The sequence below is a fragment of the Anomaloglossus baeobatrachus genome, chromosome 5 (assembly GCF_048569485.1).
Source record: "Anomaloglossus baeobatrachus isolate aAnoBae1 chromosome 5, aAnoBae1.hap1, whole genome shotgun sequence".
Classification (NCBI taxonomy): domain Eukaryota; kingdom Metazoa; phylum Chordata; class Amphibia; order Anura; family Aromobatidae; genus Anomaloglossus; species Anomaloglossus baeobatrachus.
In genome coordinates this window covers 190,308,207-190,335,973 of record NC_134357.1, presented here as the reverse complement: position 1 = coordinate 190,335,973, position 27,767 = coordinate 190,308,207, and the positions used below count along the sequence as shown (strand labels likewise).

Below are 27,767 nucleotides of genomic sequence, written 5' to 3'. Positions count from 1 at the left end.
GCACACACCGGCACTACCGCACCCATCATCACCACACACACCCCGGCACTACCGCCCCCATCATCACCGCACACACCCCGCCACCACCACCCCCATCATCACCGCACACACCGGCACTACCGCACCCATCATCATCACCACACACGCAGGCACTACACGCAGGCACTACCTCAGTGACGCCCCGCTGACAGCGCAACTCACTTCAGTTGCTGTGTGTAGCTGACAGAGAGCGGCGGTGTTCTACGGCTGCTCCTGTCAGCTTCATGTAGCAGAGCTGGATGGTATTTGGGGATTAATAAAGTGGTGAACAAGGGTGTTTTTTTTGTCTTTTATTCTAAATAAAGTATTTTTTCGGGTGTATGTGTTTAGTTACTTTCACTTACAGGTTAATCATTGGGGGTGTCTCATAGGCGCCTGCCATGATTAACCTAGGACTTAATGGTAGCTATGGGCTGCCATTAACTCCTTAATACCCCAATTGCCACCGCACCTGGGCAATTTGGGATGAGCCGAGTAGAGTCGCGGGACCGTCGCATCTAATGGATGCTGGCTGATATTTTTAGGCTGGGGGGCTCCTCATAATGTGGGGCTCCCCATCATGAGAATACCAGCCTTCAGCCGTGTGGCTTTACTTTGGCTGGTATCAAAATTGGGGGGGACCACACGCCGGCTTTTTTAAATTATTTATTTATTTATTGTACTGAACGATATAGACCCGCCCACAGGCGGTTGTGATTGGTTGCAGTGAGAGCTGTCACTCACCGTGGGAGCGTGTCTGACTGCAACCAATCATAGGCGTCGGTGGGTGGGGGAAGCAGGGAATACGAGATGGAATAATGAGCGGCCGGCATTTTCAAAAGCAGGAGAAGCCACCAGATCAGCGTGACAGCCGTGCAGCGCTGCGCCGATGATCGGTCAGTGATCGGTGAGTATGAGAGAGGGGGGAGAGGGAGAGACCGAGAGAGAGAGAGAGACCGACCCATAGACCGCCTGACAGAGAGCGAGACCGACAAAGAGAGACCGACCCACAGAGAGACCGACAGTGTGAGAGAGACCAGGAGTGATTTTAAATGATTTAGAACTTTCTGTTGGACATGCTGAGCATGCTCAGTAGAACGTGACAGATTCCTGCACTGGAATCTGTCGCCAAATGTATGGCGACGGAATCCAGCACCATAAACATTCATTATGCCTCTTAACGGATTCCGATGGAATCTTGCGGAGTGTGTTTTTTTGCACTAACAAAAAACGCTACATTCAGCGTTCTTTCCGCCCGACGGTCACTGCCGGTCACCGACAAAACAACTGATGCGCTGCGGGGCGGACGCAACCCAAGACCATCCGTTGCAATCCGCCCTTAATAGAAGCCCATGAGGAATAAACGGTTTCCTGCAACGGTTACCGTAATTCCTCAAGGGGGCGGATTGCAACGGATGCCGCACAATGCAAGTGTGAAAGTACCCTAATTTGCTCTTCACTGAAAAGTGCATAGAATCAGGTGTCTGGTGTTGTGGCACATTTCGGTAGGCGCCATTTACTAGAGGAGTAAATACACGACATGCCCGTCACCTCAGCACATTGTCACCTCAGGACACTGCGTCCTGTCACGTTTCTGTCTGGTCAGAATTCCTGTCAGATAAGTGTGCGCCCTGCAGTGCCAGAAGTGGCCGCTGGTGTCGCTGTGCGCAGAGTATATATCCCCGCCCGGCATGACTTACAGATCACATTGCCTGCATCATGCTGTCGTCTTCCAGTCGTGTACTGCTGAGGATCTGCCGGTCTGCATCCGGGTCACTTGCCTCCACCAGGCCGTGCAGCAGCGCTGGTGATGGCTGCCGGAGCTCACGGAAAGAGAACCCGGTGGTATACATGGACATAGTCGCCGACAACCAGCCACTTGGGCGCATTGTCTTAGAGGTAAGTGTCCGTCTTGTCACTTTCTAGGGTCGTGCTGTGCTTGTCATCTGCCTGTACTTTATTGGGGATCATATGTGGCGCCATCTAGTGCCAGCAGCAGCTATTACATGTGAATGAATAGAGAAGTGACCAGGCTTATCTGGCGCCCCCTATAGGGAGCCGGGATGTGAGTGACCTGCTGTCCTGGCACAGGTTGGGCTGGTTGTACTGCGCTCTTGTATCTGCTCCTTTATTTTTGCCATATCAGTTTAGATTTGTCACTAACCCATCATGGTTCATCATATCTGGGCAGCGTCAGTGCAGAACTAGTGTGGACCGCACTGCTCTTGTGGATCTATGGGCCCTTGCAGGTTTCTTAGAGAAACTGGACACTTCTATGGTCAGTCCCAGCGTGGTGACCATAGCCATACTGTACAGCTATAGGAGCCAAGATCTGCATCTACAGGGTGACCCGCAGGCATGAGGGCCATGTCCTAGAGAGTGTGGAGTCAATGTCCCATCCTCCCTGATTCCTGCATGGACGCTCCCCTGACTGTGACCCTGTATTCCAGGTTGGAATGGCGGGGCAGTGTGCACTCTTGATGGTAATGGCAGGGGACGTGCTGTATATTCTGTACTAATCCTCTGTGCCATGTGCAGGGTGACATGTCTGTCTGGTCAGTCCTGTTTCCCCCAGACAAGGTCATGGTGTTTGCTAGCTGAGGTGTACATGTGACCTTACATCCAGTTCAGCCATGTACACGGCTGACCGCCAGTGGAAAGTGTGCAGCTGGCAGAACTGTGTTTACTGATGGGCTCAGCACCAGTGCTCCCATTATGTGTAACCAGGGGACGGTGTGGGCCTCCCTCTGCAAACGCCTCCTGTATATAACGCACATATTCCTCAATATAAGCGGGATCTGTGGTAAATATTTACAGGACTGCTAAATAAGACATTTCCACATATTTGTCACTTCTTGCATATTGTCCATACTCTTCTATCTCCAATGTAATGATGTACATAGTTTCATTAGTCTGTAAGTTCCCATACTATTGAAACTATGTGACCCATCCCAATAAACACACTTTATACGTTGGTGACGTGTATGGGATTAGTCTGATGTAGACGTATCTGCTGAACAGTAAACAGTAGTGACGTACTGGATATTACATGCAATGACTAAAATGACTAATGCCTGTTCTGGCTTTACAGAACGCTTTAAAAACCCTTCAATGTCACTGAGCTGTGCCCTTCAGCACCTACTTTAGTATTCCAGCTTTTTAGGAAAGCTGGGTGGGAACCGACATGGATGCCATTCCAGCTTTTATATGAGTTGTTATACCCCCCCCCCCCCAAAAAAGCACTAGGGCTTATTTTTGGAGGAGGTCTTATTCTTGGAGAAACACGGTTGGGGGTAAGTTTACCCCCCAAAAAAAACGACACCCCCCCCACCCCCCCACCCCACCCTGCTGCTAGCTGACACGCTGAAACACACAGCACATCGCAGGCACACACAGCAGATCACACACACAGCAGATCACAGGCACACGGCCGATCGCAGGCACACACACGGCCGATCGCAGGCACACACACATCACATCCAGCAGCAGGGAATGAGAGCAAGTCACGTGTCCACCGCAGGTCCTGTTCGTCGCGCTGCACCGCACTGCCTCTCAGGATTCTCCCGGCGAGAAGAGATCGGTGTCGCTGGATGAGGTGAGTGTGTGTGCGATCTGATTGTGTGCGATCTGACTGTGTGTGCGATCCGATGTTTGTGTGTGAGTGAGATCTGATTGTGTGTGTGAGAGCTGATGTGTGCGGGTGTGTGATCACTGCAGGTCCTGCCGCTCAGTATCGGGTGAGTGTAATTGCCGGGTGCCGCTGTGTATAATGAAGTGTCCTGCAGTATCTGTAACTTTTTTTAGCTGCACGGACACTTCATTATTGATCCGCGACTAGGGCTTATTTTCAGGGGAGGGCTTATATTTAAGCCTTTCTCCGAAAATGCTGAAAATCCCTGCTAGGGTTTATTTTTGGGGGAGGGCTTATTTTTGGAAAAACACGGTAGGACCAAGCATGGAGATTGTGTAGTTATGTGACGGTACCGTGTATCCGTATGTGACAAGGGTATGTGCTGCTCAAGATTTGGCAAAGGTGAGGAACAATAACATGGAAGCTGTTCTGGTTCCCACATAAACTTGCCAATGTAGAAACTGAAACAATGTTTCTAAACTTTTGGCTAAAGTTATGGGTGTGTGACACTAGCTGCATAAGTCGCTGACTAAGGTTTTGTTACATAATTTACATTCTGGTTCCTACCGTTCAGATTTATAGATTAGCATCTGCCAGCCTTAGTCATTGATTTTGTTAAAGGGAATCTGTGGGTAGGATCAACCCTCCTAAGCCGTCTATATTGGCATGTAGGTCATTGGAAGTTGAATAAAATTCTACCTTGATATCTGGAATCCAATATTTTATTCCAGAGAAATCCATGTTTTTCCTATATGTAAATGAGTTGTTCCAAGCTATAGGCCGGACACTGATCCAAGAATCTGCCTCGAGTTAAAGAGGTTGCCACTACTCGGACAACCCTTACTCCTTCCCCTTGTTCGCCCCTGTAAAAATAAAAAAGCCTATACTTCTCGCCAGTGCGGCCGCGGTTCTAGCGATGTTTAAAGCCGCTATGACACGTGAGCTCTGTGACCAATCAGCGCCTGGTGTCTGTCTCCCCACCTTTGGACATTTGAGCAGGATGTGAACGCTGCGCTGACTTCCTGCTCAAACGTCCAAAGGAGGGGAGAAGGAAGCTGACGCTTATTAGGTAGTGGGACTTGCGTGTCATAAGAGTGTCACCCGGGCCCTGTGAACGACGCGTTATACATCGCTAGAACTGCAAAATGCATCACAGGGGTTTATAGGATTTTTTTTTTTTTTTTTACAGGTGTGACTGGGGGAATGAATAGGGGATGTTCAAGAAGTGGTTAACTCTTTAATTTTACATGAAAGGAGGAGTTACAAGTGTTTCGCCGGTTCCGGCGCATGCCTTTACAGTGTATACAGTATAGTGGCAGCACGACAAGCTCCAGTCACATGCTGTCATGTGACAGGAGCATGTGACCCGGAAGTTACAGCGCTGCCACTGTACTGTATACACTGTAATGGCGTGTGCCGGAAACGGCAAACCGTCGAAAAGCCACATGTGTGAAACCGGCCTAACACAGCACAGCAGAACGGAACTTTTGCCTCCTTACAAACACACCTGCAGCTCTCACAGCTCTGCTGTATTGCTAGAATATTGCAACTCTGTTTGCATGTGAGATGGAAGCTGAAGATCTGGGTCACACATCCGGCATTTCGCTGCTTTGACGCATCCGTCACACTCCAGTACAGTGCAATACAGTACAATGGCATCGCAGCAAGCTCCGGTCACATGACAGATTGTGACCAAAGCTTGCCGCGATGCCATTGTACTGTATTGCACTGTACTGGAGTGTGACGGATCCAGCAAACCGGATGTGTGATACCGGCCTTATAATCACACACACCTCTGCAGTGAGAGCAGACTGTCAGTCATTACGTGTCACACCATTCATGCTCACTTTCATTTATTTTCTATGGAGGCACATTCTTGGAGGGGGACTGTAGACGGCACATAAATCTTAACGGCTCATTTACATATGAGAGAAACGTTTCTCAGGAATAAGACATTGGATCACAGCCATCATTATACAGCGTCCCATGACCTACATATCCATAAAGAAGGTATAGGAGGGTAGATCCAACTGACTGATTCCCTTTTAAGGTTAATTGTAATTTTATGAAGGGTAAATGCCAACTCCCCAACCCCCCCCCCCCCCCCCACCTAGTTCCTAGAAATTTAAAGCGAGAAAATCTTCCATCAAGCAGCTGCATTTTAGGCTTTGTGCACAGTATATCTAAGATGCCAACATTCGCATGACAGTTCTGTTTTTGTGGTCCGCAAAACACGTGTTTGTTTTTTTTTCTTTTCACGGATGCACCCGTGTGACATCCGTTCCGTTATATGGGCCGTGTGTCATCCGTGTGCCTTCCGTCTTTTTTTTTTTTTTTTGCGGACTGCAAAACACGGAAGCAGCTAGATATATGGATAGATAATAAATAGACATATAATGTCCCACCCCCCAGCATTTTGTAATGCTTAGCCTTGTATTTAGCCAATAAATAAATAATTTAAAAAACAGACGTGGGGTCCCCCCCTGCCCCCCCCCCAAATTGGATTACCAGCCAAGGTAAAGCGGACAGCTGTGGTCTGGTATTCTCAGACTAGGGAGATCCCTAATGGACCCCCCCCCCCCCAGCTTAAGACTAGCAGGCCGCAGCCTCCCAGAAGTGGCGCATCCATTAGATGTGCCAATCTGGGTGCTTTGCCACAGCTCATCCCAATGCCCTGGTGCGGTGGCAAACTGGGTAATATATGGGGTTGATACCAGATGTGTAATGGTCCTGTCCATGGGTCCGCAAAAAAAACAGGAACTGACAAGGACAAACGGAACGGTCATGTGAATGAGCCCTTAATGAAAGCTCCCATTTTGGCAATTGCCAGTCCATAAAGCAGGTGATAACTTGTATATACCAGCGATGAGACCGTAGCCATCTGCATCAATCAAGTGGAGCTCTCTTTACATGGGATGAAGTTACTTCATATAACTTGATAACTTGTCCCAAGCTTTCCATGATAGCTGGCCATCTGCAGGCTGTAGATAAGGGCTTGACAAATGTGTGTTGCTGTTCTAATAATGGCTATTAATTGCCACTAAAAAAAGTGTAAACGCTGGTCATGCTTGGAGCAGAGACATGGCTCACGTGTTATATTACTGTAATCCGACCCCTGTAAAGGCAGACTGTCCTCTTCTGCGCTGTGCAGGAAGTCCTTGGATGCAGTCATGTTTCATGCTCTGGCATGCAGCTTTATTGCTGTCGGCTCATAACAGGAACAAAAATAGCCACATCTACTGTTTGTAGCTGATAATGTGCACTGCACATGACTACATCACTATCTGAAGGCATGTCATATCTGGTTTCTATGTGAATTGCATATTCTTCCATAAATTACATGTTTTATCATTTCTTTTTCTTGCAGTTGAAAGCAGATGTGGTGCCAAAAACTGCTGGTAAGTTTAATCTGTGCTGAACATCAAGAAAGTGAGTCCTGCATAGAAATGGTGATTTCAAATGGAGATAGCTATGATACTTTTTTTTTTTTTTTTTCTTTTCCCATGAGACCCTCTTTACTTAAAGGGAACCAAACATCAGGATTTTCATGTATAAGGTGCAGCCAGCACTATCAGGCACATTGTGTGCATACCATTAGTGGGCAGCTCGGGTGTTTAGGCTGTGAAATTCAACTTTATAAAGTTTGAAAATTCATGCACTTTTTGATTGATGTGTGCACCTCTGCTGCAAATGTCCGGGCGGGTTATGCACGTGTATTCCCCCCCCCCCCCCCCCGCACTCATCTCCGGCGCCATGTTTCTGAAGCCCACAGTATTATGGTGCATGAGAGGGCGGCGCACGCGCCCTCGCTTCTTCAGATCTGTTGTGACCGCAGGAGCGCGCGTGGTCACAACAGGACTAGAGAACAGCTGATCTTACTCCGATTAGCTGCAGCAGACGTCTCCTACGATATCGTCTGCTGCAGCTAATCGGTAACATCAGCTGTTCTCCAGTTCTCTAGTGTTGGGACATATCCGATTGTACCTGATGGCCTGACTGTACACTATAGTGTTTTTTGTTTTTTTTTTATGTATTTTGGATGAAAACTGTCCCATTTCAGGTATGTTGGACGGTCAATTGGCTTCTTGTACAGGGATGTCTCTATTTCATTGTTCCGTAGTTTAATGGTGGTGTCCAAGAAGTGGATATCAGTGCAGGAGTAGTTGAGTGTTAGGTTGATGGTGGGATGAAACTGATTAAAGTGTTCATGGAAGGTCTTCAGCTGTTCCTCAGACTCTATCCAGATTATTAAAATATCATCATCAATGTAATGGTAGTAGGCCAGAGGCCTGATAGGACTAGAGGATAAAAAGTCACACTCAAGCTTGGCTATGAAAAGATTTGTATGTTGTGGTGCCATTTTGCTTCCCATTGCAGTCCCAGTCTCTTGTAGAAATGTTATTGTCAAATGCAAAGTAATTATGGGTGAGGATGAATTTTGTAAGTTTTACCACAGAATTGGCATCAATTCCTGTATTTTCCAGGAAACCTTTGCAAGCATTTAATCCATCCTGGTGTGGAATATTCAAGTACAAGGATTCCACATCCATGGTAGCAAGGATGGTTCCCTCTGGTAGAGGACCTATTGCTGATAGTTTTTTCAATAGGTCAGTAGTGTCCTGGATGTAGCTGGTTGTATCCCTTATCAAGGGTTTAAGGATACCCTCTACCCATCCAGAGACTTGTTCAGTGAGGGTGTCCACACATGAAATGATGGGTCTTCCTGTGTTTCCAGATTTGTGAATTTTGGGAAGCATGTATAATGTGCCTATTCTTGGGAGTACTTTGAACGTTGCGACATCGCTAGCCGATTTGTAGCGATGCCGAGCGCAATAGTCCCCACCCCCGTCGCAGATGCGATATCTTGTGATAGCTGCCGTAGCGAACATTATCGCTACGGCAGCTTCACACGCACTTACCTGCCCTGCGACGCCGCTCTGGCCGGCGACCCACCTCCTTCCTTTCCTAAGGGGGCGGGTCGTGCGGCGTCAGTGACGTCAAACGGCAGGCGGCCAATAGAAGTGGAGGGACGGAGATGAGTGGGATGTAAACATCCCGCCCACCTCCTTCCTTTCTCATTGCAGGCGGGACGCAGATAAGGAGATGTTCCTCGCTCCTGCGGCTTCATACACAGCGATGTGTGCTGCCGCAGGAATGAGGAACAACATCGTACCTGTCGCTGCAGCGAAATTATGGAAATGACCGACACTACACAGATCACCGATTTTCGACGCTTTTGCGATCGTTTATCGGTGCTTCTAGGCTTTACACGTTGCGACGTCGTTACCGGCGCCGGATGTGTGTCACTTTCGATTTGACCCCGATGAGATGGCAGTAGCGATGTCGCAATCTGCAAAGTACCCCTTGGACTGACCGGTATCCGTTCATCAGTTGTTATGGATATGTCAGGCAGACGAGGCCAACTTGTTAAGTTCCTTGTAATAGTCCTGTGTAGGGTCAAACTCCAATTTTTTTTTATAGTAGCGTGTGTCCATCAGTTGTCTGTGTGCTTCCTTCATGTGGTCTGATTGTTCATCATGACTATTGCACCCCCCTTGTCTGCAGGTTTAATGATGATTTCTTTGTTGGCTTTCAAAGATTTTATGGCCCTTCTCTCCTGGGCACTGATGTTGGATGGTTGCAGGGCTGTATTTTGCCTTCATGCTGCCCTAGGCACTTTAAGTGGTCGCGCCCCTTAGTGACAACGTAAAACTGAGTTTTCGCACACGACATCTGTTTAAGGCAGATCTACTCTGTAAAACACTTGAAAAAGTATCAATAAGAAACGAACCCCCCCCCCCCCCCCCCAATGGGAATCACCACAGGCACATCAAACCATAGCATGAGTATAAAATATTCCCACCACACCGTCCCCACTTATATACTGTGACTGTGACACTGCCCCTAATAAACACCACACTGCCCTCCCTTATAAACTACTGTATATGCACCACACCTTCCTCGATTATGAAATATGATCTGTACATTGTGAGGAGGGAGCAGCATGATGTGAGGACAATGTCCCATGCATGCTGCCCCCTCCTCACAATGTCCCATGCATGCTGCCCCCTCCTCACAATGTCCCATGCATGCTGCTCCCTCCTCACAATGTCCCTTGCATGCTGCCCCCTCCTCACAATGTCCCATGCATGCTGCCCCCTCCTCACAATGTCCCATGAATGCTGCCCCCTCCTCACAATGTCCCATGAATGCTGCCCCCTCCTCACAATGTCCCATGCATGCTGCCCCCTCCTCACAATGTCCCATGAATGCTGCCCCCTCCTCACAATGTCCCATGCATGCTGCCCCCTCCTCACAATGTCCCATGCATGCTGCTCCCTCCTCACAATGTCCCTTGCATGCTGCCCCCTCCTCACAATGTCCCTTGCATGCTGCCCCCTCCTCACAATGTCCCTTGCATGCTGCCCCCTCCTCACAATGTCCCATGCATGCTGCCCCCTCCTCACAATGTCCCATGCATGCTGCCCCCTCCTCACAATGTCCCATGCATGCTGCCCCCTCCTCACAATGTCCCATGCATGCTTCTCTCTCCTCACAATGTCCCATGCATGCTGCCCCCTCTTCACAATGTCCCATGCATGCTGCTCCCTCCTCACAATGTCCCATGCATGCTGCCCCTCCTCACAATGTCCCATGCATGCTGCTCCCTCCTCACAATGTCCCATGAATGCTGCTCCCTCCTCACAATGTCTCATGCATGCAGCCCCCTCCTCACAATGTCTCATGTATGCTGCTCCCGCCTCACAATGTCCCATGCATGCTGCTCCCTCCTCACAATGTCCCATGCATGCTGCTCCCTCCGCACAATGTCTCATGCTTGATGCTCCCTCCTCAGTGTCCCATGCATGCTGCCCCCTTCTCACAATGTCCCATGCATGCTGCCCCCTCCTCACAATGTCTCATGCATGCTGCCCCCTCCTCAGTGTCCCATGCATGCTGCCCCCTTCTCACAATGTCTCATGCATGCTGTCCCTCTCCATGAGCTCCTAATGCTGCCTTCCTCTTTTCCATAATGAGACCTTCATGTTGCCCCACTCATGCTAAGACCACCACACTAACGCTTATGCTGAGACCCCCCACACACACACTACCTCACTCTTGATATTGACTCCCCTACATTGCTCCACTCCATACTGATCCCACACATGCTGCCCCTTCTTCACAATGAGCTCCCAATGCTGCCCCCTCTTATTCTGAGTCCTTACACTCCCCCCACCCAATCGATTTTGTCATTGCACTATCCCTCATCCCTTGTCCTCTGTCTCTAGCATTAGCCCCTCTCTCCCACTCCCCCAACATCAGCCTCTCTCCCCCAGCATCAGCCTCTATCTTCCCTCAGCATCAGCCTCTCTTCCCCAGTCTCAGCCTTTGCCTCCCCCCAGCCTCAGCCTGCCCCAGTCTCCGCCTCAGCCTCCCTCCAGCCTCCCTCCAGTCTCAGCCTCAGCCTCCCTCCAGTCTCAGCCTCAGCCTCCCTCCAGTCTCAGCCTCAGCCTCCCTCCAGTCTCAGCCTCAGCCTCCCTCCAGTCTCAGCCTCAGCCTCCCCCCAGTCTCAGCCTCAGCCTCCCTCCAGCCTCCCCCCAGTCTCTGCCTCTGCCTCCCTCCAGCCTCCCCCCAGTCTCTGCCTCTGCCTCCCTCCAGCCTCCCCCCAGTCTCAGCCTCAGCCTCCCTCCAGTCTCAGCCTCCCTCCAGTCTCAGCCTCAGCCTCCCCCAGTCTCAGCCTCTGCCTCCCTCCAGCCTCCCCACAGTCTCAGCCTCTGCCTCCCTCCAGTCTCAGCCTCTGCCTCCCTCCAACCTCCCCCCAGTCTCAGCCTCTGCCTCCCTCCAGCCTCCCCCCAGTCTCTGCCTCTGCCTCCCTCCAGCCTCCCCCCAGTCTCTGCCTCTGCCTCCCCCCAGTCTCTGCCTCTGCCTCCCTCCAGCCTCCCCCCAGTCTCTGCCTCTGCCTCCCTCCAGCCTCCCCCCAGTCTCTGCCTCTGCCTCCCTCCAGCCTCCCCCCAGTCTCTGCCTCTGCCTCCCTCCAGCCTCCCCCCGGTCTCTGCCTCTGCCTCCCTCCAGCCTCCCCCCAGTCTCTGCCTCTGCCTCCCTCCAGCCTCCCCCCAGTCTCTGCCTCTGCCTCCCTCCAGCCTCCCCCCAGTCTCTGCCTCTGCCTCCCTCCAGCCTCCCCCCAGTCTCTGCCTCTGCCTCCCTCCAGCCTCCCCCCGGTCTCTGCCTCTGCCTCCCTCCAGCCTCCCCCCAGTCTCTGCCTCTGCCTCTCTCCAGCCTCCCCCCAGTCTCAGCCTCTGCCTCTCTCCAGCCTCCCCCCAGTCTCAGCCTCTGCCTCCCTCCAGCCTCCCCCCAGTCTCAGCCTCCCTCCAGCCTCCCCCCAGTCTCTGCCTCTGCCTCCCTCCAGCCTCCCCCAGTCTCAGCCTCTGCCTCCCTCCAGCCTCCCCACAGTCTCAGCCTCTGCCTCCCTCCAGTCTCAGCCTCTGCCTCCCTCCAGCCTCCCCCCAGTCTCAGCCTCTGCCTCTCTCCAGTCTCAGCCTCTGCCTCTCTCCAGTCTCAGCCTCTGCCTCCCTCCAGTCTCAGCCTCTGCCTCCCTCCAGTCTCAGCCTCTGCCTCCCTCCAGTCTCAGCCTCTGCCTCCCTCCAGTCTCAGCCACTGCCTCCCTCCAGTCTCAGCCTCTGCCTCCCTCCAGCCTCCCCCCAGTCTCAGCCTCTGCCTCCCTCCAGCCTCCCCCCAGTCTCAGCCTCTGCCTCCCTCCAGCCTCCCCCCAGTCTCAGCCTCTGCCTCCCTCCAGTATCTGCCTTTGCCGCCTCCCCCCCCGCATGCGCAGATCTCCGGTCTGCATTAGAGACACTCCCACGCTCCTTATGAATCCACTTACCTGCTCCAGTGCCCGCCGCCATCTTCCTGGCTCACGTGAGTATCCTCTTCTGACACCGGCTTCCATCACGTCCTCCGCGGCGTCCTGCTGTGAGCTCTGCATGTGACGTCCACGCAGCAGTGGACGCAGCACAGAGGAAGGAGCTGATTGGTGCACGCCTGTGACCCCGGAAGTGCAGGCGCCGGCAGTTCCGGGGTCAATCAGCTCCCTGTGCTCGGCGGCCACAAAAAAAAAAAAAAAAAATTTTTTTTTTTTTTTTTTTTTTTTGCTGCCAGAAGGTGCCGCCCCTCACAATCTGCCGCCCTAGGCACCGGACCACGGGTGCCTAATGGTAAATACGGCCCTGGATGGTTGCCTCCTGTGTGTGTCTAGGATACTGGATTTTACCAAATGTCTGAAAGTGTCTATGTAGGTATCCAAATGAGGGTTGCGTCCGGGTGCAGGTGTCCAATCTGATCTTTTCTTGTTTGTCAAGATCCATCTTCCTTCAGTCTGGGTGGATTCCGAATCCTCTGCATTGTTAAAATATTCCCTCAGGCGTAGTCTCCTGAAGTATCTTCCATGTCGCTGCAGAGTTCAGTTTTGTCTATAGCTTTGGCAGGACAAAATGAGAGTCCCCTAGAAAGCACAGCAGGTTCCACTTTATTGGGTTTATAATCCGAGAGATTGATAACAGTTAGATGATTTTGTGTCTTGAATGGAGTGGTTGTCCAAGTTGTTAGGTTTTTGGCTTTGTTTTCAACCTGTTTGTATTAAGTCCAGAATTGAGGCGCAGTCTGTGTAGCTTCTTTTCCTTGTTGTGGATCAGAAGGGCTCGTAGTCTGTAGTAGTATTGTTGTACTTTTTGCTCTGTGCTTTCTGGAAGTGTCTTCATTTGTGTTTCAAATTCCCTCTGGATTTTACTCTTGATGCTGTAGAAGACACGCAAAAGGTGGTTCCTTAGTCTCTCAGAAGTCCTGTAACAAAGGTTTTGTGCATAATGGGTGTTGTAGGTATGTAGAATTGGGTTTGCAATCCAGAGTCCTTTAGGGATCAGATTCATCAGATGTCTTTTTAAATCAATTAAGAAATGTGCTCTTCAGAGCATCCGGGGGCATCACAGCCCGGACCAGACCCCAATCAGAGGACAATAAAACTTTCACACTGCTTATCTATGAACCACAACAATATTTATGGCCACAACGGTTTTCCCCCTTGCCATAGTGATAGTTCTGCTTCACAGGACTTGGTGTTTTTTTTTTTTTTTTTTCTTTTTTCACTGCGCTATTCTATGTCCTGTTGTGTATAAATATGTGACTCTTCAGATTTTGTGTTATACCATGCCTGATGAAGAGACCTGAGTAGTCTCGAAAGCTTGCAATTATTACCATCTTTTCAGTTAGCCATTAAAAGGTATCAACTACTGAGGACTCTCAGTTCTTTTAAACAAACTGACAAACTTTGTGCTTTTCCAGCCACACTTGCACATGGTTTTTCTACTAAATTTCCCATAATTAGCACATCCGGTGTCTACAAAACCTATACCACTAATTCCACATGCAAATTGTGCTGACAGGTGTTTAAAAGCAACTGTGGAAATCAGCTGCTCTCCATTGGTCCATGTGCCGAGACTCCAGATAGAGAGCTAGCTTTTATGCTATTCACATGTCCTATTGGGGATATAGATTGGAGTTGTAAGACTTATTAAAATCATATTTGTATTGCCTTTATGCAATACCCCAATATATAATTAAATAGTATTAAATCCATAATGTAATATCTAATGTTGGAAGAACTCCCTTTTATAAAATTGGGTGACTTTTGCATCCCAGGAGCCATGGACCAAATACAAGCCTATTTACGGTAATGCCCTACGTAACAGCTGCTGAAATGCAGTAGAGAAGCATACTTGCTTTACTTCAAATTGTAGTAAAATATATAGGCAAGACGGGGAATAACTGTCAAACAAGCACTTGGCCAACAGCCTAAAGGCTGCTTTACACGCTACGACATCGCTAAAGCAATGTCGTTGGGGTCACGGAATTTGTGACGCACATCCGGCCGCGTTAGCGATGTCGTTGCGTGTGACACCTATGAGCGATTTTGAATCGTCGCAAAAAAACGTTCAAAATCGGTGACATGCCCCCTATCCCCAATTATCGTTGCTGCTGCAGGTATGATGCTGTTCGTCGTTCCTGTGGCATCACACATTGCTACGTGTGACACCGCAGGAACGAGGAACCTCACCTTACATGCGGCCGCCGGCAATGAGGAAGGAAGGAGGTGGGCGGGATGTTACATCCCGCTCATCTCAGCCCCTCCGCTTCTATTGGGTGGCCGCTTAGTGACGTCGCGGTGACGCCGAATATACCTCCCCTTTGAGGGAGGGGTTGTTCGGCAGTCAGAGCGACGTCGCTGACAAGGTATGTGCGTGTGATGCTGCCGTAGCGATAATGTTCGCTACGGCAGCGATCACCACATATCGTTACAACGACGGGGGCGGGTGCTATCGCACGCGACATCGCTAGCAATTGCTAGCGATGTCGCAGCGTGTAAAGTACCCCTAACTGTTCTAGGTAATCAAATCTGTCATTAAACGGCATCGCCACCAACTTGTTACAAACACCACTTTTTCGCGACACCTGTGCCTCCAGAAGCTACTGTAAGGAGAACTCTCTCTCGTCTAGTCACCTATCTCAATAAGCTGACAAAGGGCACCCTACAGCCAGTTCTCGCATGCACACCACATGTTTTGCGGTGACCACTCGCAATTTTGATAGGTCAGCGAGACTCCTACACTGAGTCATACATTAGCGCGCACAGACCACCCAGCTTTCTCGAGCACCTGAAAAGTACTCTGCTTTTAAGGTCCTGTCACACACAACGAGATCGTTGCTGCGTCACCATTTCAGTGATGCAGTAACGATCTTGCCAGCGATCTCGTTGTGACACCTACCAGTGATCAGGCCTCTGTAAGATCGCTAGTTGTTGCCGAAGGGTCTGGATTATTTTCTTCAAAGGTGATGTCCTGCTGGGCAGGACATATCTCTGTGTTTGACACCTAACAATGACTTTCTATACAGGTTGCTCATCGTTCCTGCATCGTTGGTAAGGTCTGACTGTGTGACATCTCACCAATGACCTCCCAGCGACTTACCAGCGATCCTTATCAGGTCGCATCGTTTTTGGGATCGCTGGTAAGTCGTTAAATGTGACGGGGGCTTTACTCTGGCTTACATAGGATAACGCAACCAAGCTATTTTTGCCCTCTTCAGGATTTGTAGGTATGTTTAACCCCTTCACAACCGCGGGCAGTAAAGTTACGTCCTATTTTAACGTGACTTAACGACCAGGGACAAAACTTTACTGCCTAAAGTTCATTTGATTGCCGTGGCCATAGCAATGGCTTTCAAATGATGTCCCCTGCTGTTTCTTACAGCAGGGGATCTTTGCTTGACCCCATGGGGGGGTGGCATCGCCACCCCCCTATAGACGATCGATGTGATTGGCTGTTCAAATCTGAACCGCCAACCACATCGTTCGCACCGATTTCGGCAAAAATAATGCCAGAATTAGTGCGATACTATGAGATTCTGCTATGAGATGCTGTAGCAGCTACAGCAGATCATAGATGGATCTCAAACATGTCGCCCCCAGCCCCTGCAGCACTGATTGGAGCGATCGTGCTATGACGCGCAGTCTCTCCAATCAGTGTGCAGTGGGGCGGTCTGATCTGCAGGTGGCCGCCCTCCCCAGGTCTGTGCTGGTCTGGGAAGCCCTCCCACAACATGTCTGCATCGTGCACTGGCTGGTACTTCTGGTACCACGCCACCGCTGCTGCCTCCGCTGATGTCACCGCTCCTGCTCCACATGAGTATTCCGCTCCCCTTGCAGCCCGTACGCGCTCCCGCGATGACCCCTGCACGCTCTTGTAGTGGCCCCTGCAATCTGCCGCCCCCCCCCCCACGCCCCGATCTGCTCCCCCTGCAATCTGCCTGCCTCATCTGTCATCTCTATTCTGCTTCCTTCCTTCTTTGCTTCTCCGGTATTCCCCTCTGCTCTCCCCCTCCCCTTTCCCCTCTCCCCCTCCCCTCTCCCCTCGACATCCTCTTACCTGCCTTCACCGGATCGTCCGAGGTCTTCACTGGCCCGATCACATCTGCCTCCATCGCTAGGTCCTTCTTCCTTTGTCTTCTGCTGATCTGTCCAACATCCTGCCTGCTGCTCCTGTACAGCTGTCTATCTCGCTTGCCTTCTGTTCCTCCTGCAGGTCTTCTGGTAAGTGATCCTCCTGCTAATCCTCTGGGTACTGTGAGTCTAGCTTTTTTTTTTTTTTTTTTTTTTTTTTTTTTTCCTGTATTCTGTCCATTTTTTTACACCTCATTTGTCCGTGCGTCCCACCGAGCACTGATCAAGGATGCAAATAACGGATTGGCATCGCTGCTCAATTTTTGGCGTGACTTTTTTCCGTATCCGCGATGCTTTTTGTATCGCATCCGTCCCGCCAAGCGCTGATCAGGGATTCAGGGATGCACATAACGGATCGGCATCCCTGCTCAATTTTTGGCGTGACTATTTTTTTTTTCGTATCCCCAACGCTTTTTATATCTCATCCGAACGTGCGTCCTGCAGCGGCCGATCAGTGCACCACGTCTGTGCGTTTGAAAAGTCAAATAGCGTTCCTTCTCTTCTGAGCCCCGCCATGCGCCCAAACAATTTTATTTCCACCATATATGAGGTATCTGCGTACTCAGGAAAAATTGCACAATACGTTTTATGGTGCGTTTTTTTCCTGATGCCGTTTAAAAAAAAAAAAAAAAAAGCTACCTGGTTGATACAAAAATTTTGTGGTTAAAAAAAAAATATATAAAATTTTCACGGTTCAACGTTATCAACTTCTGTGGAGGCTTTGGGGGTAGAAGGGGCTCACCAAACATCTAGATAAATTTCTTGAGGGGTCTAGTTTCCAAAATGGGGTCACTTGTGGGGGAGCTCCACTGTTTAGGCAACATAGGGGGTCTCCAAACGTGACATGGCGTCCGCTAATGATTCCAACCAATTTTGCTGTCAAATGGTGCTCCTTCTGAGCCCCGCCATGCGCCCAAACAACTACTTTACACCACATATGAGGTATCTCCGTACTCAGGAGAAATTGCACAATATGTTTTATGGTACATTTTTTCCTGATACCCTTGTGAAAAAAAATCTACCTGGTTCAAGTAACAGTTTTGTGTTGAAAAAAAAAAAAATTGTATTCATGGCTCAACATTATCAACTTCTGTGGAGACCCTTGGGGCTCGCTAAACATCTAGATAAATTCCTTGAGGGGTCTAGTTTCCAAAATGGGGTCACTTGTGGGGGAGCTCCATTGTTTAGGCACCTCAGGGGGTCTCCAAATGCAACATTACGTCAGCTAATGATTCCAACCAATTTTGCTCTCAAATGGTGCTCTCTCTCTTCTGAGCCCCGCCATGCGCCCAAACAATTACTTTCCACCACATATGAGGTATCGTCGTACTCAGGAAAAAAATTAGCTAATTTTGCAGCTAATTTTGCGTTCAAAAAATTCAAATCGTGCTCCTTCCCTTTCGACCACTGCCGTGCGCCCAAACAATTGATTTTTTACAACATATGGGGTATTGGCGTACTCAAGAGAAAATGCACAATAAATTGTATGGTGTACTTTCTCTTTTCTCCCTTGTGAAAATGAAAATTTTATGGCTAAAGTAACATTTTTTGTGTTTAAAAAGTAAAATTTTCATTTTTTTTCCTTCCACATTGCTTTGGTTGCTGTGAAGCTCCTAAAGGGTTAATAAACTTCTTGGATATGGTTTTGAGCAGTGTGAGGGGAGCAGTTTTTAGAATGGGGTCACTTTTGGGTATTTTCTGTCACCTAGGCCTCTCAAAGTCACCTCAAATGTGATGTGGTCCCTAAAAAAAATTCTTTTGTAAATTTTGTTGGAAAAATGAGAAATTGCTGATAAACTTTGACCCCTTCTAACGAAGAAAAATCTTGTTTCGAAAATTGCGCTGATGTAAAGTAGACATGTGGGGAAATGTTGTTTAGTAACTATTTTGTGTGACATCTCTCAGATTTATGGGCATAAATTTTCAAAGTTTGAAAATTGCGAAATTTTCGCAAAATTTCCTAAATTTTCACAAATAAACGCAAAAAATATCGGCCTAAATTTACCACTGACATGAAGTACAATATGTCACGAAAAAAACAATCTCAGAATCGCCAGGATCCGTTGAAGCGTTCCAGAGTTATAACCTGTCAAAGTGACACTGGTCAGAATTCCAAAAAATCCCCCGGTCATTAGGGTGTTTTAGTGGCCGGGGGTGAAGGGGTTAAAGCATCAGGAAACACTTAGTGGAGGAGATTTTATTAAGAGGTCTATCGAACCCCTCACTTCTACTTCCACTGTACGGAGAGGAGGACTGCTGATTAAGGCTGCTTTCACACATCCCGTTTTTGCTGTGTGGCACAATACGGCGCTTTGCGGGAAAACCGCATCCGTTTTTTTTTTTATTTTTTTTTTGCCTCTGGGTGCGGTTTTTCCACATAGACTTTTATTAGCGCCGGATTGTGCCACATGGCCTTGCGTTGCGTCCGGTTTCTGCTGGATGCGGCATATTTAACCAATGTGGCGGCCGGATGAAACGTTCAAGTGAACGTTTTTGTCTGCGGCGGAAAAAAACGGATTTACAATGCAAGCCTATGGACGCCGGATTGCGGCGTCCTGCGGCAAAAACGCATCCGGCCGGCGGATGCGTTTTTTTTGAACTGCGCATGCTCCATATCAAGCCGAATCAGTCAAACGGACGGGACGCATGGAAAAACTTATGCAACGGATCCGTTTTTTTCGCCGCATCCGTTGCATAGATTTTTGAGCCGGATTGTGCGGCACTGCAAAAAAACTGATGTGTGAAAGCAGCCTTATTCAGTCCTAATCCAGTTTTAGCCCTCATTTCTGCTGAAAGCGATATGGCCTCCAGAAACGACCTAGAGAAACAACATGGCCGCGATCTCGCCAAACATCCTTCCAGCATTCTATACATGCCGCACATAAATGATACATCCCTAATTCTGGGAGATATTGTGCTCCTGCTGGATGCCAGCTACCATCACTTGCAGTATTACCCACAGATGCCAATGTGTTCCATGATCATGGATTATGTCAAACTCAGATTTTTATTGATATGGCATGGAAAATATTTGTACTTCTATTGCTATGTAAGGTCTCTGATATGGAGGCGCACCTTCAATCAGGGTCAATTTACTCGTATTATCACCTTGCTTTGATTAGAATGTCTTGTGGTAATTATAATGTACTCCATCAATGTTTTATAATGTTTTAACTTTTTAACAACTGTCAGCTACAGTGCCTTGCAAAAGTATTCAGCTCCCTTTGAATTTTTCAACCTTTTCCCACATTTCAGGCTTCAAACATAAAGATAAAAATTGAAATGTTATAGTGAAGAATCAACAACAAGTGGGACACAATTGTGAAGTTGAATGATATTTATTGCTTATTTTAAATATTTGTAAAAAATAATAAACTGAAAATTGTGGCATGCAATATTATTCGGCCCATTTACTTTCAGTGCAGTAAACGCACTCCAGAAATTCATTGAGGATCTCTGAATGATCCAATGTTGTCCTAAATGACTGATGATAAATATAAGCCACCTGTGTGTAATCAAGTCTCCGTATAAATGCACCTGCTTGGTGATAGTCTGTTTTGTTTAAAGCACAGAGAGCATCATGAAGACCAAAGAACACAACAGGCAGGTCCGTGATACGGTTGTGGAGAAGTTTAAAGCAGGATTTATTTGCAAAAAGATTTCCAAAACTAAACATCCCAAGAAGGACTGTGCAAGCAATCATATTGAATAGGAAGGAGTATCATACCACTGCAAATCTACCAAGACCCGGCCGTCCCTCAAAAATTTCATCTCTAACAAGAAGACTGATCAGAGATGCAGCCAAGAGACCCAGGATCACTCTGGATGAACTACAGCTGAGGTGGGAGAGTCTGTCCATAGGACAACAAGCAGTCGTACACTGCACAAATCTGCCCTTTATGGAAGAGTGGCCTGCTTTGCTTCAGCAGGGATCGGGAAGATGGCTAAAATTGATGGGAAGATGGATGGAACCAAATACAGGGCCATTCTTGACAAAAACCTGTTGGGAGTCTGCAAAAAGACTGGAGACTGGGATGGAGATTTGTCTTCGAACAAGACAATGATCCCAAACCACAGGAGTATAGTAAAGGTGTATATGCAAGAAATACATTTTTTTTTTTTTTTTTTTTTAATATTTTCATGCTGCAATTTAGAATGACTGACCCATGTATTGCATGGATGGAGTGGGTCAGCTAAAGCAAGTGCTGGTCTTGGGTCTTTCTCTCTCTCTCAACAGGATTGTTTATAAATTTTAATATATAATTATAATTTATATATTTTTTTTTTTTGTCACTTCTTGCGATCGCATCACAGCTACAGAGTAGAGGGAGGGAGCACTTTTCTTCCATCTCCTCCATTGTCTGTCTTTACGTACACTGCACTTGCATAACATGCGAGTGCGGTGTTTTGGTTTTTTACACACACGTGAGCTGAGACTCGGATTATATATATGTTTATTTTATTGGATCGCACTCTCACCAGGAAATCGGAGATGGAAAAGCGCCCTAACTCCAGTCCTCTAGTCACAAACAGGTTGTGGTTTTTTTTATGAATTTTCTTAATTCCATCACTTGGTCAATACTAAGGAAATCCTCAAGATATGATGTGTTGGTGGCTCTTGAGGACTAAAATAAGGAATGTCTATAATTCACTTCTCTGAAAACATTGTCAAGAGTGTTAGAGACTTGTGACAAGAGCTTTGCAGTCTGTTCTGTTAGGATATGAAGACTTGGCATCCTCGTTATGAGGATGAGGTTGTTGGGAAGTTTGGCCCCAAGTTTGTGTTTTTTTTTTTTTTTTTTTTTTTTTTGTTTTTTTTTATTTTTTGTGTTTAAAACTAATGTGGTTTTTTTTTTTTGTTTTTTTTTTTTCCCTAGAAAATTTTCGGTCCCTTTGCACTGGAGAGATGGGCTTTGGATATAAAGGATCCACTTTTCACAGAGTAATTCCCAATTTTATGTGCCAGGTATGTAATCTGTCATCTTTTAGTTTTTCCCAGTTTCTCAGTTTCATAACTAACCTATGAAGCAAACCAATGTTTTACTGAGGTAAACAGTTATTTTTTTGATCAGTGAAAAGAGTATGTATAAGGCTATGTGCGCACTTTGCGTTGAGTTAGTTGCAGTTGTAAACGCATCCTCTGGCAGAAATTGTCTGGCAAATTTGGTTTTGACCACAAAAACGCTAAAAATACGCATGCGTTTTGGCCGCGTTTTTTACCGCGATTTACATGCTTTTTCATTGCTGAAAGTCAGATGCGTTTTGAATACAAATACACTAAATAAAGTTTAAACATTCAAACACTATGGGGAAAAAAGTTTAGAAATATCATTAATATCAAACAAAATAGCTAATTTTAAGAAAATAACTGTGTTCTAATATTTATGTATAAAATAATGTTAAATTAATGATGTTACCCCTCTATAAATCACTTGTAAGGCCACATCTGGAATATTGGATCCAGTTTTGGGGTCCACATTTTAAAAAGGACATTCAGAAGTTGGAGTCAGTTCAAAAGTGGGCAACTAGACTACTACAAGGAATGGAAGGCCTCCCATATGATGACAGGTTGAAAAAGTTAGCTATGTTTAGCTTAGAAAAAAGACGTCTCAGAGGAGATCTCATTTATATGTATAAATACATGTGTGGTCAATATAAAGGACTGGCACATGACTTATTTCTTCCAAAGACAGTACTAAGGACCAGGGGGCACTCGCTACGAGTGGAAGAAAAGCGATTCCGACAGCTAAATAGGAAAGGGTTCTTTACAGTTAGAGCGGTCAGACTGTGGAATACACTACCACAAGAGGTAGTAATGGCAGATACTATAACAGCTTTTAAAAAAGGGCTGGAGGATTTCCTCAGTACACACAACATTGTTGGTTATAAATGACTAAGTGACCAAATGTAGAATTGGTGGAGGAAGGTTGAACTAGATGGACCTAGGTCTTTTTTTTCAACCTAAGTAACTATGTAAATAGTCGGAGTGTGTGTGTAAAGAGACATATCATGCCCTTAATATGTCAAACGCATGCGTTTATTTTGTCAAAAATGCAAGCTTTCTGCATCAAAAAAGCATGTAAAATGCTAGAATTTGATTTTGGATGCGTTTAGAAAGTTCTCATTGACTCTAATGTTAGCAAAACGCTGCCAAAATGGCAAAAACAATTGACATGCTGCTTCTTTAAACGCTGAGTTGACAAATTTTCTGCAACTGAAACGCTGCTTTTTTAACAGCATTGTGCGCACAAGAAAGCCCCATTTCCCATAGATTTGCTTGAAAATCAAAACGCATGCATTTTGGCATTAAAACGTTGCCGTTCAAAACGCTGCGGAAACGCATGAAAAAACGCAAAGTGCGCACATGGCCTAAGAGTGGAGCATGAGCCACATGCAGCATAGATCAGAGCCACATGCAGCATAGATCAGAGTACAGTCTGGTATGTTTTTACTTTTGAAACCCTAGCATTTCAGAGAGAACCTTGTTTGTAAAGCCGGCTAAGGTGTGCCTCCCCAGAACCCCTTCGCGCTCTACTCTGTAGTTGTAGATGCACTAATGATTTGCACTTCATGATCATTTTTGCATCCACAACAACTGCCTGACATTCATTGCTGCAAGTTTTTTTTTTTTTAATGTACATATATAATGCTAATGTAGCCTCTTTATTACAGCATATAAGTAAAAATGTGTCTTTATGCAGGGTGGAGATTTCACAAACCATAATGGCACTGGCGGCAAATCTATTTATGGAAGTCGTTTCTCTGATGAGAACTTTAATCTGAAACACACTGGACCAGGTAAGGGGCTATCTATGTAGTTCACAGTGAAGTTAATCTGTCATTGAGGGAATCTGTCAGCGGGAGGTTATTTAAGTGGAGGACAGCATGCTGTAAGAGTTAATCTAAGCTTTTGTGTGTTGCTTTACAGTAAACTAAAGGGTTAATTACCATTACAGGACTAGAAACTGGTGTGCATGGACACACCCCTTCTGTGATTGACATCTCAGTCAATGCACAATCTCTATAGAGAGTCTGGTGTGGGTGGCGGCAGCCCTACTGTATGAATCGAAATTCTTTGATTCTCACAGATAAATGGCTGAAGCCCTTCTGAAACAATCTATCTCCTTGCCTACATTATGTTGCTGTCAGATGAGCTAGCAAAAACCTGCTGACAGATTCTCTTTTAGAAAGCTGTTTTAAAATTTGGACAAGTCATCACTGCAAACTGCAGATATATATTTGGCTCCTTTTCGTTGTCTGCATCTTGGAGCAATGCAAGAGCTGCCTGCTATTAAAATTAAACCAGAAAAGCACCACTCAAACGTATAATATCCGATGCGACCTGCTAATGACCCTCGGCTTCTGCTGTGCTTCCAGCATGAGCCGAGTGTCATTCAGTTGTAGAGTTGTGGAGGAGAGGATGGGATTAATTCCCCCCCCCCGCACCCCACCCCCCCTTCCCCCATCTCCTCAATTGTCAGCTGATGCAATTATCCCACTGCAGACAGATATAATCCAAGTGCAGTCTGATGTTTCACTTGCACCCATAGACTTGTGTGGGTGACATGGCTCTCACTGACAATTTCAGCATGCTGCGACTTTTCTCTCATCCAGAGTCTGGATGAGAAAAAAGCTGACCATCTGCCCTCCCTCATTGAATATCAGATTTTCTCGCATTGCACTCGTTTGATTCATATGCTCGTGTGGGCGTACCCTAAAGCACATGCTACTGTCCTCTGCTACACAGACTGTTACTCATTGTGCACATTAGAACATGATGCTGCAATGGATAGCCACTGCTTTACTTGTGAACGCAGTGACGTACCCTGGTAATTGGCAGTAAACCAGCATCCTGAGATGTGGAGTTGTCACAACACCTTGTACAATAAATTGTGCATAGTTGCTTTATTCATTTAACTTTCCCTCCAATCTCCATATTTTGGCTTGTTATAAAATGACAAATCAGTAAGTTTCATTTTCAGATGTGACCGAATTGTTGCAGATTTATAAATAAATACATGTGGAGAAGGGTTTTCAAAACCCTATCCACACACTGCTTAGGAAATCTATAAAAATGAGGAAGACTATGCATAAAGTAAATGGTGAGATTTGCTACAAATCTGTGAGCAGACTTGGCAGTGGATTCACATTAAAATTGATATTTATAAAACGCCTCTATCTGAATGTACCACATCTAAATGTAGTAATTATATTTCCTCCACCCTATGTATAGGTATCCTCTCAATGGCTAATGCAGGGCCGAACACCAATGGGTCTCAGTTTTTTATCTGCACTACAAAAACTGAATGGTGAGTATAATCCTCTACCTGGTCTTTTGACCTGTACGCACCATTATAGAACTTGTATAAACTTTTTTTTTTTATTTTACAAATACCTAGCTATACCTACTGTCTTTGTCATTGCAGGCTGGATGGAAAACATGTGGTTTTTGGACATGTTAAAGATGGCTTTGAGGTTATAAAGAAAATGGAAGTTCTTGGCAGCAAGACTGGACGTCCTTCCAAAAAACTAGTTATCTCAGATTGCGGAGAACTTGATTAACAAAGCTTTTCTCCACCACTATTGCTGTGAATTTCTGGATGTAAAAAATTTTGCTTGAAATGTATTCAAGTAATTTGAGTATTTAACAAACTACAAGCGTGATACTGAGCCTGTTTATATTTGTGGGGAGAGGAAGATTAAGAACGTGAAGTTTACTGAAGCCTCCTCATTACTAAATTGGATTTAAAAGGAACTAAATATATTAAAATAACTGGATGGATTTGCAATTGATCCTCGATTGAACATGTACAGTTTTTATGGATTATCTGTTATTTCCTCTAATTCATGAAATCATACAACTGGATTGTTATAATACTGGAGTGGCTCCAGTGCTTACTATTGCTTGCAGTAGGTTTACTATTTGTAATTAGATGTCATTGGCTATCATGTCACATTTCTACTGAATTTTACTTGTCCTCTTTTGAAGCAGCTATAGTCTTTAACATTTAATGCCCTGGCAGACAGCGAAGCATTGCTCAGCAGATTACATGGAGATTACCTCTCAAGCTGTGAGCAGGTTTATTGCCAGGTTTAAATGGAGACTTTTTTTTTTTTTTTCCCTGTGCTTATGGGTCCTTGTTGTAGAGTGCTATGAGTATGGCCCTAAAAGTAATAGGTGGTGTGCTAAATGATTCTTGGCTAAGCCTGTGAAATATATTCTAGCATTTCACACAAGTGTTTCTGGTACTGAAAATTACGGGTAGATAAGTTTAAGTGTGATCCCACTAAATGATATATTTTTAGATTTAACGATCATGCCAGTGATCACTTGATGTCTGCTGCCCTTCTGAGGAAAGCTTAAAACCACCAGAAGGGGGTGCTTTTTAGTAATCCTGGCACATGTTACCTCAAACCATTAATTTCCAGATTTCATCTTGTAACATGTTAATCTTCCCCAGTGGTGCTTGGGATGGGAGCGGAGGGGTTCCTGCACCTCAAATAAGACCAGTATGCCCAGTACATGGAGCTCTCATGTGGCCACTATACTGGGTGACAATCCTAAACATCATGCTTCTGTTGTATGCAGTGTTTTTCAATACATGTTGAAGTCTGGGTTTAATCTCCATGCCATAGCAAGTGTACCCACTGTCACCTGATCTGTCACTGGCATGAGATGAGCAGTTCTGTCTGTTGTAAATGTGGGGGAAGGTACAGTAAAGTGAGGCTTTGGTTCTCCTCTAGATTAAGGCTGACGTTTGTGGCTGTCATGACTGGGAAGATATGTAAAATGTTTTGTACACTGATGAGAAATATGTATTTATTTGTTTATGAACAAAACTTGGATATCCCAAATTCACTTTTTGTAAGCAAAATATTTGTAGTTTTCAATAAAATACTTTTTTGCTTGTTTAAAAAAACAATTGTGGTGTTTTCGTGTGTGTGTATACTTGTATGTCTTGTGGTTTAACTGTAAACAGGACGTTCAATGAAAAGTAACAAGAGGGAAATGTAATTTCTTCTAGGTCAGGTGCAGATTATTTTGCATGCCATACTTGTACAATTATTTAGGGAGACAAAGAAGGCATTTTACATCCCATAACATTTTACTGTAATTGAATCATTAGAGATGCACCACTTCTTCTTTTAAGAAGCATACACCAGTTATTTAAATTAACCCTTTAACGACCACCGATACGCCTTTTAACGGCGACAAATTAGGGTACTACTTCCGATCCGCCGCTTTTTAACGGCGGTTGGGGAAAAAAGGGTCTAGCGCCCCCCAGAGTCGGAAAATTTCCGGAGTCTCTGCTGCCGGGGGTAGCTGAGACCCTGGAGATCATGATTCAGGCCGGTTTTTCCGGTCCCTGCTCACCTGATGACCGGTGATCAGGTTACATTAAATGGCAGCGCCGGTAAAAAATGATTTATCTGGCATAAACAAACATGTCAGAAGAGATATCTCCTCCCTGGTCCCCTCCAGTCCCCCGGTGTCGCCAAAGGTTGCCTCCCCCCCCCCCCCTCTCGAAAATCCAAGATGGCCACGCGCACACCGGCGCGCCGAACACATTTACCCTTCTTCCTCTGGTTTCTGTCGAATGTGCTATGACACATATGACAGAAAACTGCTCCCCAGGTCCTGCCAGGTCACCCCATATTTCCCCCCCCATCCCACCCCCCCGGTGTCCTCCGTACCTGTCGGAGCGCAGATGAGAGCTGAATCATTCACTAACATGTGTCCGATTCCAATGCGAGATTTTCTCGCATTGCTCTACTGCGAGAAACTCGCAAGTGAGAAGCAGCCCTAAGGGTACTTTCACACATCCGGATTTTTGCTCTGCGGCACAATACGGCGTTCTGCAGAAAAACCGCAACCGGCTTTTGTAACGCCGATTGCGGTTTTTTTTGCATTGACTTACATTAGTGCCGCATTGTGCCGCAGGGGCTTGCGTTCGGTCCGGTTTTTGCCGCATGCGGCAGATGTAGCCGATGCGGCGGCCGGATCGAACGTTCCCTGCAACGTTTTTTGCTCCGGCAAAAAACACCGCATCGCGCCGCATCTAGCCGCTG

At 46.6% G+C, this 27,767-nt stretch overlaps 1 protein-coding gene across 1 annotated transcript; it reads left to right on the top strand.

The window, feature by feature from the left end:
- The first annotated feature begins 1,719 nt into the window (after positions 1 to 1,719).
- On the top strand, positions 1,720 to 26,587 carry PPIF (peptidylprolyl isomerase F). The gene is made up of 6 exons (XM_075349057.1): positions 1,720 to 1,917; positions 7,017 to 7,047; positions 21,575 to 21,663; positions 23,399 to 23,495; positions 24,931 to 25,006; positions 25,124 to 26,587. The coding sequence occupies exons 1-6, from the start codon at positions 1,738 to 1,740 to the stop codon at positions 25,257 to 25,259; spliced, it is 609 nt and encodes a 202-aa protein (XP_075205172.1). The 5' UTR covers positions 1,720 to 1,737; the 3' UTR covers positions 25,260 to 26,587.
- Positions 26,588 to 27,767: the final 1,180 nt, after the last annotated feature.